The 18874-nt window shown below is 36.6% G+C and overlaps 1 protein-coding gene and 1 pseudogene across 9 annotated transcripts in view; one reads left to right on the forward strand and one right to left on the reverse strand.

Annotated features, from left to right (window-relative positions):
- Positions 1–18874, reverse strand: part of TANC2 (tetratricopeptide repeat, ankyrin repeat and coiled-coil containing 2) — a 435131-nt gene that overhangs the window by 85602 nt on the left and 330655 nt on the right. For all 9 annotated transcript variants that reach the window (XM_032266054.1, XM_032266053.1, XM_032266051.1 and 6 more), the window contains one exon: positions 696–927. In XM_032266054.1, the coding sequence (XP_032121945.1) occupies positions 696–927 (232 nt within the window). The remainder of the gene's footprint in view (positions 1–695; positions 928–18874) is intronic.
- On the forward strand, positions 8526–9605 carry LOC116541674 (annotated as a pseudogene).

Genomic DNA, 18874 nt, shown 5'->3' on the forward strand with positions numbered 1-18874 from the left:
GGTATGGGTCAGAAAGACTTAGGAAGGCACACACCATTTTCAAGGAAATGGCTGCACTTAGGCCACTGCTAACACTAGAATTGCAGAGGAAAAAGGGAGGACAGGCACGAGTATTAGTGGGAGATGGATAATTTTTTTCACTTAAAAAAAAAACAGCTCTCCTATGATACAATTTATGTACCATAAAATACCCTCTGCCCCTTAAGTAGCTTTTAAAGTGTACAATTAAGTGATTTTTAGTATATACACAGAGCTGTGCAACCAGGGATGCCATTCCACTTCACTTGAACTGATGGGGTAATAAAAATATTATGTTTTTTAATTAATATTACATATTACAGAAACGATTTCTAACCACAGAAACTTCACAACACTGAGCTGAAGCCACAAATATACTGACTTATTTAAATTTCACAGAAAGGACTGAAAGCTCTACTATCTTCAGGACACGGAAAAGGCATTCTATTTGGAAATAAGACATAATATTTAGAAAGAAAAGAAGTAGTAGTTACTGCTGGATTTTTTTTTTTTTTTTCAAGTAAAATATTTTGTCTGTTAGCTGTACCCTACAGGATATCCAGCTATAGAACATTTAGTTTTGGTAATGTGATGAAATTAATCACTTTTATAGCATGACCCAGGTGACCTTGGGCTCCAAACCTCCAGCTTTCACCTCTTTTGGACCTTATCTGTACCTTTATGGAGATTCTCTAGTGGCTCCAGGACTCCCCTCCGGAAGGAGGCCATGGGGTCTTGAACACAGGACCGAAGACTCAGCATGCTCTGCAGGTGAGGTTCCCGAAGAAGCTGCTCCCGATAGGCTGTCAGCTGAGGTGAGCGGCAGAGCAAGGCAGCAACATTGTGGACAAATTCTGGCACCAAGCAGGTATAGGCATTATCTGCTTGACAATAGTGATAGGCAACCACCTACAAAAGAAAGACAAGAATGCAAACAGGCTTATCAGTAGTAAGAGCAATAGCTATGATTATCAGCTTTGAGTGATTAGACTAGAAACCACTTAATATTTCAGTATTACATAATACTTTGTCTCTTCATTCCTCAACTTTTCCAAGTAAATATAAAAGCTGCTAACTCAGAAAATGTCTGATTTATGTAAGATCAGAAATTTGATACACTACTGCTATTGTATACATATGATATCATAACCCAGAATAAAATTTATAAATAAAAATTGAGTTTTCCTCTGGATTATAAATAGGAAGCAAGCCTGAAAAAACTGATATCACTGACATTTATTCAGCATGGAGCAGTATAGGAAAGAGACTAATATGTAAACAAAGCATTGGGAATGAAATAATCCAAGAAAAATTATGTTAGTCTCAACAAACACATATACTTCTGTCAATTTTTGGATTACAGGTATGTTATAAACTAAGCCTTATAAAAATAAAATAATTCAGATTTTAATTTTAGCATTAAATGTTTTCTAAGCACCCAAGCAGAGACAGAAAAAGGGTATCAGAATTAGATAAAAGGAGAAGGGGTGAAATTTTTGTTAGATGTAGGTCTTAAATTCAAAGAACATAGAAAATTTATAAGCTTCATATCATCCAGGGTCTGGGCTGACTGTCTAGGATCTGGAGTTTTAGGCTCTGTTTTTTTGTTTGTTAGAATCTGCACAGCAGTCACCCCATGTCTTCTGGCTGTTCTCTTTGCTTCCAGGGCAAGTACAAAGGGTGATTTTAATCTAGACCACTTCTCTGGCTCATTACTACCCAGAAAAGAGATTGGATTGTGTATAAAATACAAAACTGGAAGGGGGAGATTCAGCTTGAATGTAGAGAATTCAAGAGAATGTAGCACTCAGCATGGTGCTCGGCATCTAGTAAATCATAGCAATGTTAGCTGATGTCACCATTATCATTACCGTCTTCATCCTCCTCACTACCATCATCATCACCACCACCACCATTCTTAAGGATCTGTAAACTATCTTTTTCAGCTACTAGCTTTGTGCCTATATATTGGCAACTGAAATCTGTCCTGGGGCATCCGTAGACACACTACTGGAATTCCAGCTCTTTAGGCGTCTCTCAGAGAGCATCATCTCTAATTCATCAGGTGTCTCTCAGTCATCTACTAAAGAGTTCTTTTTTGAAAAGACTCTTAATCTACTGGTATGGTCTTCCTAGCTCTTTTAACATGTTGGAAATGTCAATATATTTTAAACACCTGAAATCCTTCTCATTAAACATAAAATAACCCCCAAACAACACAGGAAATGTTACTAAATACATAAAGCTGAAGATAGGAATTGCTTGTGAGTGAAGCAATGAAGTCTGCGCACAATATGGAAACTGGAAATCGGAGGTTGTATTTCGAAAATCCTCCACTCTTTTCTTCTGATAGATTGGTGGTTATTTTACCTATTTTATTTTACCTATCTTAAATATAATTTAAGGAACCTAAACAGAAAACTTGTCAGCAATTGATCTGTCCTTTCAAAGAAAAGTGAATGCCAGTGGTTATGTCTACATGGGTACAAATCTCCACTTGATAAAATGCAAATAGGAAACCTCTAAATCAATATAAACTTTCATCATATTTCACTTCAATTGATTCCACATGTTGAGGCTAAGCACAGCTGAGAAAAATCAACTGTAACATCCTAAAATAAGAAGACATCATTTTAAAGATAAAAATTGTGATATTTAGAAACAGGATTCTTTTCCTGATTTCATTTAAAAAAAACATCTGTGCTCTTGGCTAAAGGTTTCATCTAACAACAGACAATGCTGAAGTTGCACCTTCTGTGCTGGCGAGGTTGTGGATCAAAAGGAACGCTTATGCACTATTGGTGGGAGTGTAAATTAGTTCAATCACTATTGAAAAGTATAGTGATTCCTCAAAGACCTAAAAACAGAACTACCATTCAACTCAGCAGTCCCATTACTGGATAAACACTCAAAGAAATACAAATCGTTCTATCATAAAGACACATGCACATGTATGTTCATTGCAGCACTATTCTCAATAGCAAAGACATGGAATCAACCTCAATGCCAATCAATGGCAGACTGGATAAAAAAAAATGTGGCACATATACACCACAGAATACTATATGCAGCTATAAAAAAGAATGAGATCATGTCCTCTGCAGGAACATGGATAGAACTGGAGGCCATTATCTTTAGCAAACTAATGCAAGAACAGAAAGCCAAATACTGCATGTTCTCACTTGAAAGTGGGAGCAAAAAATGAGAACACATGGACACATAGAGAGGAAAAACACAAACTGAGGCCTACTAGAGGGTGGAGGGTGGGAGGGGGGAGAGGATCAGGAAAAATAACATTAATGAGTACTAGGCTTAATACCTGGGTGATGAAATACTCTGTATAACAAATCCCTGTGACACAAGTTTACCTATATAACAAACCTGCACATGTGCCTCTGACCCTAAAATAAAAGTTAAAAAAAAAAAAAAAAAGAAAAAAGAAAGACTGGAAAGAAGCCAAAGACACCCAGTTTCACCACTATTCTCCAACATAATATGAGAGATTCTGGGTGGCACTATAAAGAAAAAGAAAAGAAATAAGAGCAGGGACTTAAATGGAAGGGATAGTTTCTATTATTAAAATGTATAGTTATCTATACAGAGAAAAGCAAGCTATTAGAATTAACAGAGTTCAAGATTTTTGGTACAAGATCTTGTAAAAATTAGTAACATTTTTGATTACAGCAATAACCACTTAGAATTGTAGTAAAAAATATGATATCCACAAAGGCATGAGGTAGAAAATTTAACTAAGAATATTAAAAATAAAGTTGCACCTTCTGTGGCTGCCTCTCTTTCTTTTAATTTTAGATCTTTCTTGGCATTCCAAATATAAAGTCTTAATGCCTTTGCAGAATTCAGGCAACATCTTCATTAGATTTGCACTGTGTCTCAAAATAGATTATTTACTAGACATTTTAAAGTAGCTACATAGTAGATATATATACATATAATCTGTCAAAAACATGTTACTTCCTCTAAATTTTCTAATATTGTCTATAACTTTCCCTGTGTATAAAAATAGAAAACAAGCCTGAAAATGCCATTTTTTTCCTTCAGTTTCTCATTAGTACCAGTGCTCAGGAACAGATACTAGATCACTTCAGCACCTTTGACAAAGTCATCATGCCCAGCCATACACAGTTGCTATTATTACAACTCCTGGGGAATGGTTCAGGATTAGTCCACCCATAATAATGATTTATGAAACCTTTCTCCTTGGTAAATTCTTATCTCTCAAAATAACTTGTTTAAATTTCATTTTTTTAGCTATGTCTTTCTTACATTATTTTTTTCAAGTTTTCCTTCCATTAAATTCCTAAGCTTTTACTAAAACAATTTCATCCACAGCATATCTGATATGAGAAGAGCTCCATTGTTTCTTTGGAGGAAGACAGGTAGTAAGTTTTAGGTGACTCTTGTGAGGGAAGAAAGAAAAGTGCAGACCTGTGGGCTATATACAGAAAGAAAAGACTGGAGGTCAATAACAGCCTTGTGTATAAAATCTCTTGATTTAATGCTGTGTATAAAAAAATGATAAAACTAGTCATAAACTTCATCAAAGGAAATGAGTGGCAGCAAAAATGTCACAGTTGTGTTAAGTCACAGGCCTGCACTCTCCATAGACCATTTTCTACTTCAAATGAAGGACTGGTGACAGAATTAAGCTAATCTCACATAAAGAGAAGACAGCTGTGAATATCCAAAGTTTGTCTGGACATAAAATTCTAGTTTCCATACTGACTGGCATTTGTATCATTTAAACTAATATTGTGACTGCCCTTCCCCAGGTCAACTGTCACACGGTGACTCCACGTCTCCTTTTCATCACTCCTTGTGAATGTCTTCTTCCTCACTACCACCTGACTGATTTCCTAATCAACACAGCCCTTCCAACTCTAAAGTTTGATTTTTAATAGTTTTGGGACTTGATGACTCACCATAAATAACAACTCTCTCTTCCTTTTCTCTTAGTCCCTTAATTCTGACTCTAATCCTCATACTGGGACTAGAAGCTAAAAATAGACCCCAGACTGGAGTTCTGCCTCAGTAATTTTCCAGCTTGGAGCCCTACCACATATACATATTTTGGCAGTAGGACTTTTATTTTTTAACTTTTTACTTTCAACTAACTTTAGACTTACAGAAATGTTGCAAAAGTAGTACACAGAGTTTCTATTTATCTCTTATCCAGCTTCTCTTATTATTAACATCTTATATAACAATAGCAAAATTATCAAAACCGGGAAATTAACATTGGCAATACTATTACCTACAGACATTACTCAAATTGTACAGTTTTTCCACTATGTCTTTTCTTGTTCCTGGATTCTATCCAGGACCTCATACTGTATTTGGTTATTTCTCTTTAGTCTTCTGGAGTCTGTAAGAGATCCTTAGTCTTTGTCTTCTATTACCTTGACACTTTTTTTTTTTTTTTTTTGAGATGGAGTCTCGCACTATTGCCTGGGCTGGAGTGCAATGATGCAATCTCAGCTCACTGCAACCTCTGCCTCCTGGGTTCACGCGATTCTCCTGCCTCAGCCTCCTGAGTAGCTGGGATTATAGGCGTACACCACCACACATAATTTTTTTGTAGTTTTAGTAGAGACAGGGTTTCACCATGTTGGCCAGGTTGGTCTCAAACTCCTGACCTCGTGATCCACCTGCCTCAGTCTTCTGAAGTCCTGGGATTACAGGAGTGAGCCACCGAGCCCCACCACCTTGACACTTTTGAAGGATACTGATGACTTATTTTGTTGAATGACTCTCAATTTTGGTTTGATGTTTTCTCATGATGTAACTGAGGGTTTTTGTGAAGAATACCAGAAAAACTGTGTTGTATCCCTCTTCGTGGATCATAACACAGGGTTTATGATGGTAACATGTTTTTTACTGGTGATATCATTTGGGTACTTGTCTCTGCTCAAATCTCATGTTGAAATGTAATTCCCAATATTGGAGGGAGGTCCTGGAGAGAGATGTTTGAGTCGTGTGGGCAGATCTTTCAAGGCTTGGTGCTGTCCTCACCACAGTGAGTGAATTCTCACAAGATTTGGTCATTTAAAAGTGTGTAGCACCTCCCCAACCCACCTTCTGCTCTGGCCATGTGATGTGCCTGCTAGCACCTTACCTTCCACCATGAGTGAAAGCTCCCCAAGGCTTCCTCAGAAGCTGGATAGATGCCAGTGCCATCATCAAACAGCTTGCAGGACTATTTCAATCAAACCTCTTTTCTTTAGAAATTACCCAGTCTCAGGTATTTCTTTACAGCAAGGCAATAATGGCCTAACACAACTGGTAATGTTGCCCTTGATCACTTTGTTAAGGTTCTGCTAGGTTCTTCTGCTGTCATCTTTCCCTTTGTAGTTAATAAACATCTTAAGGGAGATACTTTTGAGGATATGCAAATCCTTTTTCTCCTCAAACTTTTGCCCATTAATTTTAGTATCTATCAGTGGGTCTTGTCTGCAGCAGTAATTACTGTGGTGTTTGCCTAATAATTTCCTATTCCTTTCTTTCTTTCTACATTTATTAATTAGAATCCTATTGGAAGAAAGAGTTCTTCCCTTATCTCCCATTTATTTGTTTATTATTGTTTTGTGTAAGTATGGGCTAATTTTATCCTGTCAGTTATAATTCAATACTATATTGATTTTGTTGCTCAATTTGTTCCAGCTTTAGTCACTAGTTCTCCTTCAGGTTGACTGCTGTATTATTTCAGTAAGCCTCTTATCTTTTTTTTTTTTTTGAGCAAGTTCTTGATTTTTGGCACCACAAGATGTTCTGGACTTATTTTGTATTTTCCCTGCCTCTGGGATCATCTACTTCTCCAAAAAGCCTCTGTTCTTTTTATTGAAGAATGACATTTAGAAAAAAGATCTGGGCGCCACTTGTGATTATTGTTACTGAGGTGTCACGCTTTAGGGCTCTCACTGAATGGAGCTAAGAAATACAAGTATGTATAAAGGTGTACCTCAGAGATACTGCGGGTTTTGTTCCAGACCACCACAATAGAACAGTGCAATGAGGTGAGTCACTCAATTTTTTTGGTTTCCCTGTGCAAATAAAAGTTATGTTTACACTATAATCTATTAAGTGTGCAACAGTATCGTCTAAAAAAACCCAAGGTACATTTAAAAATACTTTATTGTTAAAAATGCTAATGATCACATGAGCCTCCAGTGAGTCATAATCTTTTTGCTTGTGTGTGTGTATGTGTGTGTGGGTTCTCGTCTCGATACTGATGGCTGCTGACAGATTAGGGTGATGATTGCTGGGGGTGACTGCGGCAATTGCTTAAAATAATACAACAATAAACTTTGCTGCATTAATTGACTCTTCCTTTCATGAAAGATTTCTCTGTAGTATGTGATACTCTTTGATAGCATTTTATCCACAGAACTGCTTTCAAAATTGGAGTCAATCCTCTCGAACCCTGGCACTACTTTATCAACGAAGTATATATTATAAATCCTTTATCGTTATTTTTACAATGCTCACAGCATCTTCACCAAGTATAGATTCCATCTTAAGAAACCACTTTCTTTGCTCTTCCATAGGAAGCAACTCCATATCCATTCAAGTTCTGTCATGAGATTACAGCAATTCAGGTCACATTTTCAGGCTCCATTTATAATTCTAGTTCTCTTACTACTTCGGGCATATCTGCAGTTACTTCCTCCACTGAAGTCTTGAACCTCTTGAGGTCATCCATGATGGTTGAAATCAATTTCTTCCAAACTCCTAGTAATGTTGATATTGACCTCCTATGAATCACAAATGTTCTTTATGGCATCTAGAATGATGCATCCTTTCCAGATGAAAATCTTGAAAATCCTTTTCAATTTAATTTGCCCAGCTCCATTAGAATAATCACTATCTATGGCAGTTCTAGCCTTATGAAATGTATTTCTTAAATTATAAGACTTAAAAGTCAAAATTACTCCTTGATCCATGGGCTAAAGAATGTTGTGTTAGCAGGCATGACAACAATAATCTCCTTGTATATCACTATCAGAGCTCTTAGGTGACTAGATGTATTGTCCGTGAGCAGTAGTATTTTGAAAGTTATCTTTTTTTTCTGTGTAGATCTCAACAGTGGCTTAAAACATTCAGTAAACCTTGCTGTAAACAGATGTGCCATCATCCAGGCCTTGTTGCTTCATTTATGGAGCACAAGTAGAGTAGATTTAGCATCATTCTTAAGGGCCCTAGAATTTTTGGAATGATAAATGAGCACTGGCTTTAACTGAAAGTCAGCAGCTACATTAGTCCCTAACAAGAGTCAGTCTGTCTTTTGAAGCTCTCAAGGCAGGCACTGACTTCTCTCTAGCTATAAAAGTCCTAGATGGCACCAGCTTCCCACAGAAGGCTATTTTGTCTACACTGAAAATCTATTGTTGCTCTCGGGTGGCCCTGGCCAGGGAAGATGAGTTGTGTGTGTCAGTTCAACTGGCCACAGTGGTAGTAGTTGAGGCAGTGGGGCCTATGTGACCACCTGGGTTTGTGAAATGGCTGCTGGCACTTCTGAATCCAGTGGGGCTGACTGCAAAGGATACCCAAGGAACTGCGCCAAGTTACATGCTGATTACTCACTTTGAGTCCTTTATTGCGGAGTCTGTTCATTACCAACAGGGTACTCTGAATATATGCCTGATGTTGCTAAATGTAAACAATGGATAGAGAGAAGGATTTTCCAAATGAATTTGAAAAACTTACTGTAGAAAATTCACCCAATCAAGAAGCTGGAATTAGTAAGAGTCACGGAAGAGCAGGGCAAGGAGAGAAGAAAAAGCAGAAGAGAAGTGGAAGGGGTCAAATAAAAGAAAACAGAAGACTGTACCATAAGAGGTTATTATAGCCAAAACTGCCAGAGCAAAGAAGAAACACGTAAAAACAGCGTGTGGCCTTGCAACTTTTGAAATTGATCTTAAAGCAGCACAAAGATTTTTTTGCTCAATAATTCTGTGGTACCTCAGTAACAGGGGAGGATGAAATTATTCAGGAAGACCCTACAAATGACATAATTGATGTCATTCAGAAAAAAACAGCCAGAGATGGATGATGACAGCATCAACATCAAAGATCTTAAAGAAGTAGTTTTAAAAATATGTCTGTATTTAATGGCCAGAAATGAGAGTTGATACCGTCAAAGGGAGAGAAGCCTGTTCAATAAATAAATACACACACACACACTCTTATCTTACAGTAAAACTGTAGACTGCATTCATTCCTAGCATTTTCACTGTTCTGTACAAGGCTGTTTGGTTTTTTATTGCCAAAGTCAAATAAATAGGAGAGGCTGTCATGCTTATGCATGAAACAGAATTTAGTCAAATAAAAAATTTTGGTCATTTGTTACTGACTTTTTCCTTTCTGTCTTTTTACTTAATTTTTTTTTTTTTTTTTTAAAAACCCAGTAGATTTTTTGCTGGAAGGATTTCTGTTGATTATTTTACTGATCTAATGCTGAGTGATTTTTAAAAAGAATTTGAATTTGGCTTCCTCATATGTAATGTCTCCTTGCTTCTTTGATGTGATAGTTTAGAGATGGGTGAGAATCTAATAGATTTGTGGTTGAATTTGCTTCCCGGTATCAAGTCCACTTTTGGGCACAATAACATACTGTTCAAGCTATTCTGGAAATTATTTGTTAAAGTATACTAAAAGCCTTAAGACCATTTGTACTGTTTGAACTAGTAAGCCACTTCTTTGACATCATTCTAAAGAAATAATCAGCCTTGCAATAAACTTATGAAGGAAGGTGTTCATCACAATGTTATTTATAATATCAAAAAATTGCAAATAATATAAACAATTGGGAAATGGTTAAAGAAGTGATAATGCATCATGAGGTAAAATATTATGCATGTGTTTAAAAACCGTATTTTCTAAGAATATCTGGAAACACATTTGGCAATGTCAAGTTGGGGGAGACCCCAGATACATTATTATTATTATTATTATTATTATTATTATTATTATTTGGGATGGAGTTTCACTCTCATTGACCAGGCTGGAGTGCAATGGCACCATCTTGGCTCACTGCCACTTCTGCCTCCTGGGTTCCAGCAACTCTACTGCCTCAGCCTCCCAAGTAGCTGGAATTACAGGCATGACCAGCTAATTCTCATATTTTTAGTAAAGATGGGGTTTCACCATGTTGACCAGGCTGGTCTGAAGCTCCTGACCTCAGGTTATCCACTCACCTTGGCCTCCCCAAGTGCTAGGATTACAGGTGTGAGGTACCACATCCGGCCTACATTTTAGATATTTATTATCATCACTGTTCTCAGTTGAAGTCCATTCAGAAAGGCTAGAGGCTCTTGTTCTTCTATGAATTATGTAAGTAAAATTCTGCTAACCAATAAAAATAATATACACTCATGTTTAATAGAGAGTCTGGAAAATACCAATTAAAACATATCTCTCTCACAAAAGAAGGAACACTTTTAATGACTGCATTAGATGAATTTAAACTCTAAGTCAGGTGCTGCAAATCGAAAAGATGACTTGTATTTTAAATTGCTATGGTCACTTTTAAGAAACTTAGAACCCATGAAACCACTGTTTACTGTCATGCAAATTATAATCTTGAATAATTAAAAAAATAAAGTGTTAGAAAAATGTGTAATAAAGATGTAAAGTAAAACAATGAAGAAAAAAGGAAAATCTATTGTTTTAAGGTAGCCACCTTCCGCAATTATCTCAGCTACATCTTCTGGATAACTTGCTGCAGCTTCTCTATCAGCACTTACTGCTTCGTCTTGCACGTTTATGTTATGGAGATGGCTTCTTTCCTTAAACCTCAGGAACCAACAACCTGTTAACCTTCAAACTCTTTTTCTGAAGTTTCCTCACCTCTCTCAGGCTTCACAGAATTGAAGAGAGTTAGGGCCTTACTCTGGATTAAGCTTTGGCGTATAGAAAATTTTGTGGTTGGTTTGATTTTCTAACTAGACCACTACAATTTTCTCCATATCAGCAAAAAGCTTGTTTTGCTTTCTTGTTTTGCTTTGTGTTCACTGAAGTAGCACTTTTAATTTCATTCAAGAACCTTTCCTTTATACTCAAAACTTGGTTACCTGTTTGGTGCAAAGGCCTAGCTTTCAGCCTATTTTGGGTTTTTGACATGCCTTCTTACTAAGTTTAATCATTTCTAGCTTTTGATTTAAGTGAGAGATGTGTGGTTCTTCTTTTCACTTGAATGCTTAGAGGCCATTATGGTGTTATTCACTGGCCTACTTTCAATATTGTGTCTCAGAGAATAGGGAGGCCCAAGGAGACAGAGAGATGGGGGAATGGCTGGTCTGTAGAGTTATCAGAACACATAAAACATTTATTAAATTTGCTGTCTTCATGGTGTCTCAAACCAATTACAATAGTAACATCAAATATAACAAATATAATAATAATTAAAACGTTTGAAATATCACAAGCATTAACAAATATGACATGGAGACATGAAGTGTACACATGCTGTCAGAAAACTGGTGTTCGTAGGCTTGCTCCAGTAGGAGACACTGTTTTCCCACAGCCTTGGCAACAGAATGTTGTTGCCATGTTTTAAAATTTTTTCTAGTTGAAAGGTAAAAAACCAGTATCTCAGTATTTAATCTGCATTTCTTTAGTTGTGAGTTTGAACATGTTTTCAAAATGTTTCAGGGCCATTTTAATCTCTTTTTTTGTGAATTGTCTGTTTATATCTTTTTCCCACTTTTCCATCATGGTTTGGTCCGTTTTTCCTCAATTTTTAGGAGTTCTTCTAATAGAATAAATATTAACTCTTTATCTGTAGTATATGCTACATACATATTTTAAAATTTCTATTGATTCATTAAAAAAATAAACCTATTACATGCTGACATCTAAGAATATATTTCATGAAAGGAACTATTTTCAAAAGAAACATTTCAGAAAGTGGCACTGTTTTACATTTTTGCAATAGACTCCCAAATCTGCCTCTGCATTCAGTATGCTGCAAGAAACTGTTCTCAATTCAAGAGGAAAGGGCCAGTCATATGTTGGAGAAGGGAAGGTGGATATTTTTCTTTGATACTATGCTAAAAGTTGACAAGTGGTAGGTTTTTAAATTATGTTTGACTAATCATAATTGAATCCATTTATGGGGCAAAATGTGATGTTTTGATATATGTATACAATGTAGTATGATGAAATCAAGCTAATTAACATGTATCACCTCCCTAATCTATCATCTTTTATGGTGAAACATTTAAAAGTTAGTTACTTTGAAATATATTGTAGTTATCCTGCTTTGTAACATATCTTAAAACTTATTCCCCCTATCTATCTAAAAATCTGCACCCTTTGATCAACAACTTCTCCCATCCTTCTTCACACTCCCAGTCTCTGCTATCTTTCTACTATCTACTTCTATGAGTTTAACTTTCTCAGATTCCACATATAAGAAAGATCATGCAGTATTTGTCTTTCTGTTTCTGGCTTAACTTCACATAATGTCCTCTAGTTTTATCCATGTTCTTGCAAAGAACAGGATTTCCTTCTTTTTAAAGGCTAAGTAGCATTCCATGATACAGACACACAGACACAATACACACACACACACACACACACACACACACACACACACACACCCACACACACACCATGTTTTAAAATTCTGTTAGTTTTTCTTCCAACTTTTATTTTAGGTTCAGGGAGTACATGGTCAGGTTTGTTCCATGGGTAAATTGTGTGGGCTTTGGTGTACAAATGACTGTCACCCACAGAGTGAGCATAGTATCTGATAGGTAGTTTCTTGATCCTCACTTTCCTCCTACTCTCCACCCTCAAGTAAGCCCTGGTGTCTGTTGTTCTCTTCTTCGTGTCCATGTGTACTCAGTGCTTAGCTCTCGTTTATTAGTAAGAACATGCAGTATTTGGTTTTGTGTTCCTGCAGCAATTTGCTAAGGATGAGGGCCTCTGGCTGCATCCATGTTGCTGCAAAGGACATGAATGATTTCATTCTTTTTTTATGGCTACACAGTATTCCATGGTGTATATGTACCACATTTTCTTTATCCAGGCCATCACTGATGGGCATTTGGGTTGATTTCATGGCTTTGCTATTGTGAAAAGTGCTGCAATAACACATGTATACATGTCTTTATATTTATGTACAGAACAATTTATATTTCTTTGGGTATATACCCAGTAATGGGATTGCTGGGTTGAATGGTAACTGTGTTTTAAGTACTTTGAGAAATTTCCAAACTGATTTTTAAAAAATAACACATTTAAAAAAAACATTCAGCTTGTTTCCATATCTTGGCTACTGTGAATAATGCTAGAATGAATATGGGAGTGTGGATATCCCTTTGACATTTATTTCGGTTTCTTTGGATATATACCTAGAAGCAGGATTACTGGATCATATGATGGTTCTATTTTAAGTTTTCTGAGGAACCTCCATGCTATTTTCCATAATGGCTATACTAATTTACATTCCCACCAACAAAGTAAAGAACGTCCTTTTCTCTACATCTTTGCCAACACTTATCTTTCATCTTTTTAGTAAAAGCCATTCTAATTGGTGTGAGATGATATCTCACTGTGGTTTTAATTTGCATTTTCCTAATGATTAGTTATGCTGAGTATTTTTTCATGCACCTGTTGGCCATTTGTATGCTTTCTTTTGAGAAATGTCTATTCAGGTCCTTTGCCCATTTTTTCATCAGGTTGTTTTCTTGCCATTGAATTGTTCTGAGTTCCTTTTATATTTTGAATAGTAACTTCCTATCAGATGTATGGTTTGCAAAGACTTTCTTCCATTCCATGAATTGTCTCCTCACTTTGTTAATTGTTTCTTTTGCTGTGCAAAAGGTTTTCAGTTTAGATGCCATCCCATTTGTCTGTTTTTCGTTTTGTTGCCTATACTTTTGAGGTATTTTGTCAATATTTTCTCTCAGTTTATCAGCTGTTTTTTGACTTTGTTTCTGGTATTTTTTTGGTCATGCAACATTAAAAGTTTTTTTTTTTATTTTTTGAGACAGAGTCTCACTCTATCACCCAGGCTGGAGTGCAGTGGTACGATTGTGACTCACTGCAGCCCAAGCCTCTTGGACTCAAAGAATCCTTCCACCTCAGCCTCCTGAGTAGCTGAGACTACAGGCATGTGCCATTACACTCAGTTAATTTTTTTTTTTTTTTTTAGTGGTAGAAACAGGGTCTCACTATGTTGCCCAGGATGGTAAAATTTTTTATGTGGCCATATTTGTCAATCTTTTCTATTCCTCTAGCTTTAGATTTTAGAAAGCCTTTCCCTTCACCAAAGTTAAAGAGAAAGTTACTAAGTTTTCTTCCATTAGTTGCATGGTTTCATTTTAAAATATTTAGATTCTTAATCCATTTGTTTATTCTTGTGCGTGGTGTGAGATATGAGTTATCTATATGGTTATTTAGTTGTCTCAGCCCATTTAATTAAAAAATCCACCTTTAACCCAATGATCTGAAATACCACTTTTGTCATACACTAAGTGTCCACATGTCCTTGGGTCTAATTCTGAACTTTTTATTCTATTCCACTTGTCTATTGACTATTCACGTTTTGATTTAGGCTTTATAGTATGCGTCAATGGCTGGTAGTCAGAGAGCCCTGCTGTTTAATTAGCTGTAGCTGAGTTCAGGGTAATGTTTACCTTTGTGATAATTCTATATCTAAATAGCTGTATCCTGCAGACTGTTACTATTCAATTATAGATTACTGATTACTTGAGCCAAAGGAGGTTAGGGCCGATACCAAATACAAATTTTAAAGAAAAGTGGCTTATTTAGTTCATCTGGAATTCCTAGAAATGCAGTAATGGCACAATGTAAACAGTCTAAGTACATTCAATTGACAGTTTATGAAACTCTGTCTCAGAGGATTGGTGGAATTCCATATTCTCTAACAAGATTCATTCCTGGGACACATGAATCTGATTCTGATTTAACCTTATAAATTGGCTGGGAACCACTATTATGTATAAGCACCCAGCTGAATGCTCCAAGATTTCCTAATGGAAAATACTAACATTTTCATTCATTCACAAATATTAACTGAACTTCCATTGTATGCCAGGCACTGTACTAGGTTCTGGAGCTATAAAAATGAGCAATATAGCTATGACCCCTGTCTGTCCTCCACAGTTTAGTAGGAAACAGAGGTAATTAAACAAGTAGTAACAATAGCATAAGTACGGCAGAGAGGAAATATAGGGTGCTAGGGGCAACACACAGCTGGTACCTTAAGGTAATTTAGGAGAGCCAGAAAAAGCTTCTTAGAAGAAGCAATATTTAAGCTGAGACATAAAGAAGGACAAGGGGTGAACCAAGGTGTGGTAGTTTTCCAGGCAGGGGAAAATAGTATGTGCAAAGGCCCTAAGGCAAGACATTGCTTTTTGCTTTCAAGGAACTGAAATCGATTTTAGTGTGGCTAGTGCTTAAGTGAGTGGGGAATGGTGGAAGACAGGGCATGGCAGGGGTTTTCCACTGGCAGTGGTTTTGCTCCCCAGGAAACATTTGCCAATTTCTGGAGACATTTCTGGTTGTCTTAATTAGGGACTGAGGAAGTACTACTGGTAGTAGACAGAGGTCAAGGACACTTCTTCTAAATATCCTACAGTATACAGGACAACATCTGCCTTGCCCCTGCCCACCCCCAACCCCACACACCGCACAAAGAATTATGTGGTCTAAAATATCTGATCCTGGAAAAAGCAAAGGTCCTTTCATTACAATTTATGTGATATTGTAAGAAGGGAATTTGGATTTCATTCAAGGAAAAGGAGGAGCTATTTGATGGCTTTAAGTAGCAAAAACAAATGTTTTAGAAAACAAATGTTTTAGTACAGAGAATTGACTAGGATTTCTTCATCCAAATATTTATGTGCTATGCATTGTGTAGGAGCTGGAGATACAGTGGTGAACATTTAAACACTGACCCATTTTAGTGGAAGAGGTAGAAAATAAAAACAACACGGAAATTAACAATAAACAATAAGACCATTTTCCCATATTCAGTAACCCAACTGTAGATGAAATCTGGGTCTGGCAATAAAACTTCACTGTTAATTTTTAGAGGAGAAAAGCCCTGGACAAATTTTATAAACATCATCTATGGGGTATTTGTTGTTTCATTTGGATCTCATTTCTCCTAAATGTAAATATTTTTTAAAAAGAATCACCATAATACAAACAAAATCTTGTTCTTCATTATTGTTTTTCATTTTCTGTGTGTGTGTGTTTCTGGCTTACATGTCCATATTATGTTCAAAATGCTCAATATTATAGGATTACTGAAATGATTACTTCTTTGGCTGACAGCTTTAATAGTGACTGCAACAATTTCACGAACGATGATCATTTGACAACCCCTGGTATAGTACAGAACTTGTCTCTTGGCAAGGATGACATTTAATTTTCTTCTTACATAAATTTCCTTAGGAAAGAAAACCTTTGCTTTTTGTACCTCTGTGACACGTCTTAAAATTAGCTGTTTTCTCTAATGAGCTCATTTCAGATATATTAGCTTCTTAATCTAAGGACTAAGTCAGTGACAACGTGCTTTATGTTTTGGGAGATTCCAGTTGCATGAAGAAGAATTTTAGGTCAGAAAAATGACTGAAAGGTACATCTTCATTATAATTTTCTTGCTGTGAAGCCACATTAAATGAAGGATGGATTTTCCAAAATAGCACTAAACTAAAATCCTTCCTGCCACACTAAAGAGGCAGCATTGCGTAGCGGTAGTAAAGACTCTGGAGACTCCCTGCCTCAGTTTAATCTTGACTCAGTCATGTACTAGCTTATAGTCTCAAGCAGTTATTTAACCTCAAAGCCACTGTTTCCTCATTTGTAAAATGGGGATAACCACAGTATTCACCTCATAGGGGAGGGTACTGACTCTGAATCCTTGCTTGGTCATTTACTAACAGTATGACTTTGAAAACATTAATCACTGAAGCAACTGTTTCTTCACCTGTAAAATGAAATAATGATGTACCTCATAGGGTTAGGGTAAAAATAGGAAATGATACAGCAAATATAACGTAAATAGCACTAAGCCACAATACACATTAAGCCTCCTGTAAAGGGAAGCCAACTTCTCCTCGTCTTGTGAATTCTTTACTACAGGGGTGCAAGAGATTTAAAGCCTAGAGAAACCACTGTTGGAGTTAAATTCACATACCCAGGAAAGGCCCTGAATGAGATCTCCCTGCCCCTCTCCTGTGGTTATACTTTAGAAGAAATATGCAATGTTAAGTGGAGACACGCTCGAGAGATGCCAACCTACCAAAATCTGTTGCTTCAAATGGAAAGTATTTCCTCAATAAATAAAATAGTTCTAAAGTTGTGACAAAAGCTCTCCAGTGTTCTCAGTCAACTAGAAGCACAGGAAAGAGCAAGAATATTATGAAATACCAACGATAATTACTGATATACAAGAATTGACACCAAGAATTCGTCAAATTAAGAGATTTTTCAAGGACACTTTAAATTTTTATGTATTAGTCTACCTCATCAAAACATTAATCTGAAAATCCTATTTAAAGGATCATTTCTGCTTACTGGTTTATTTTGGGTGAGAAGCAAGATTTTGGGCTTCTGCTCCATGCTTCCACAGAACACTTTTGTGTAGCTGAACTGTAACACGTGGTAAAATAACTGGGATAACATTCAGTTTTAAGCTAAGTGGCCACTTCTGATACAATGGTATAAGCTGAACAGTATTCCATCTCTAGGTGCAAACAGATTAATTTATGCTTTGTCTAAGGAAGACACAATCATAAAATTTAACATGTAATCACTCCTCAAATAAGTATAAACAGTGATTAATTTCCTACTTATGACATGTAACATTTTCCAAATATTGAACGTGAACATCCTGGGACTTCTCCTCTTGATGAGAGAAAGAATAAGATGTAACAAAGTGAGGAGAATTAATTCTCTGTGATCTTAGCACTTATCACCATCTGACATATTACATATTTATTTGTTTATTGTCTTTCTCTCGTGAGAATGTGGGCTATGTAACAGCAGGAATTGTGTCTGTTTTGTTCACTGATTTATCCTCAGTCCTGGATTATAGGTCCTCCAAATGTGTATCTAAAGTGAATAATTAAAGTGCTGGAAGCACTTCAACATTTGTCTATTTCTAAGATAGATATTTGGTCTAACTGTTCTAAAGAAGAGCCTAGAGCCCATTTACACAGGGGATATTTAGGAAAAAACAGAGAGGTCTTTTAAAGTTACAATGACTTAGCAATGAATTGAGGGAAATCTCAGACTTTGCAGAAGCCAATTAACAGATGAGGGTGTACTAATGAGTTGGGATAATCAATAATGTGTCTGAGAAAATATGCTGCATCTGGCTTGGAGCTGGACTGTGTTTTTATGAAGAAATTAGCACCTTACAATATTATAGATCATCTATAAAACTTCAGCAAAGCTTAGAAACTGGAAGCACTAGGTACTGTGGAAGAGGAGGGTGAAGAAGGGACCTGAAAACACAGAGTTTATTTGAAGTTTATTTAAGAAGAAGTTAGATCCCCAGATTCCCATCCCTGCCCTGCCCAGCCAGGTGACTATCTGCCCCAACAACCACAGGAAAGAGAACTAGAGAAAATAAACAAGAGATAATCTAGACTTAGGGACACCACACATTGAGCAAGGTAGAGATCAGGTGCGGGGCTGAAAACAATATCCGATATCGAACAGTGAAACTCCAGCCCCCTTTTCCTGCCCAGCTCTAAAATGCTGGCATCCAAGACATATACCCTCCAGTCAGAAGATTGGAGGATTCTTTGCTAGAGAATATGAACAGCCCAGGAAAAATCTTAGAAATACTGACTTT

The sequence above is a fragment of the Sapajus apella genome, unplaced genomic scaffold, assembly GCF_009761245.1.
Source record: "Sapajus apella isolate SASKATOON/1434 unplaced genomic scaffold, GSC_monkey_1.0 scaffold153, whole genome shotgun sequence".
In the NCBI taxonomy this organism is placed as follows: Eukaryota; Metazoa; Chordata; class Mammalia; order Primates; family Cebidae; genus Sapajus; species Sapajus apella.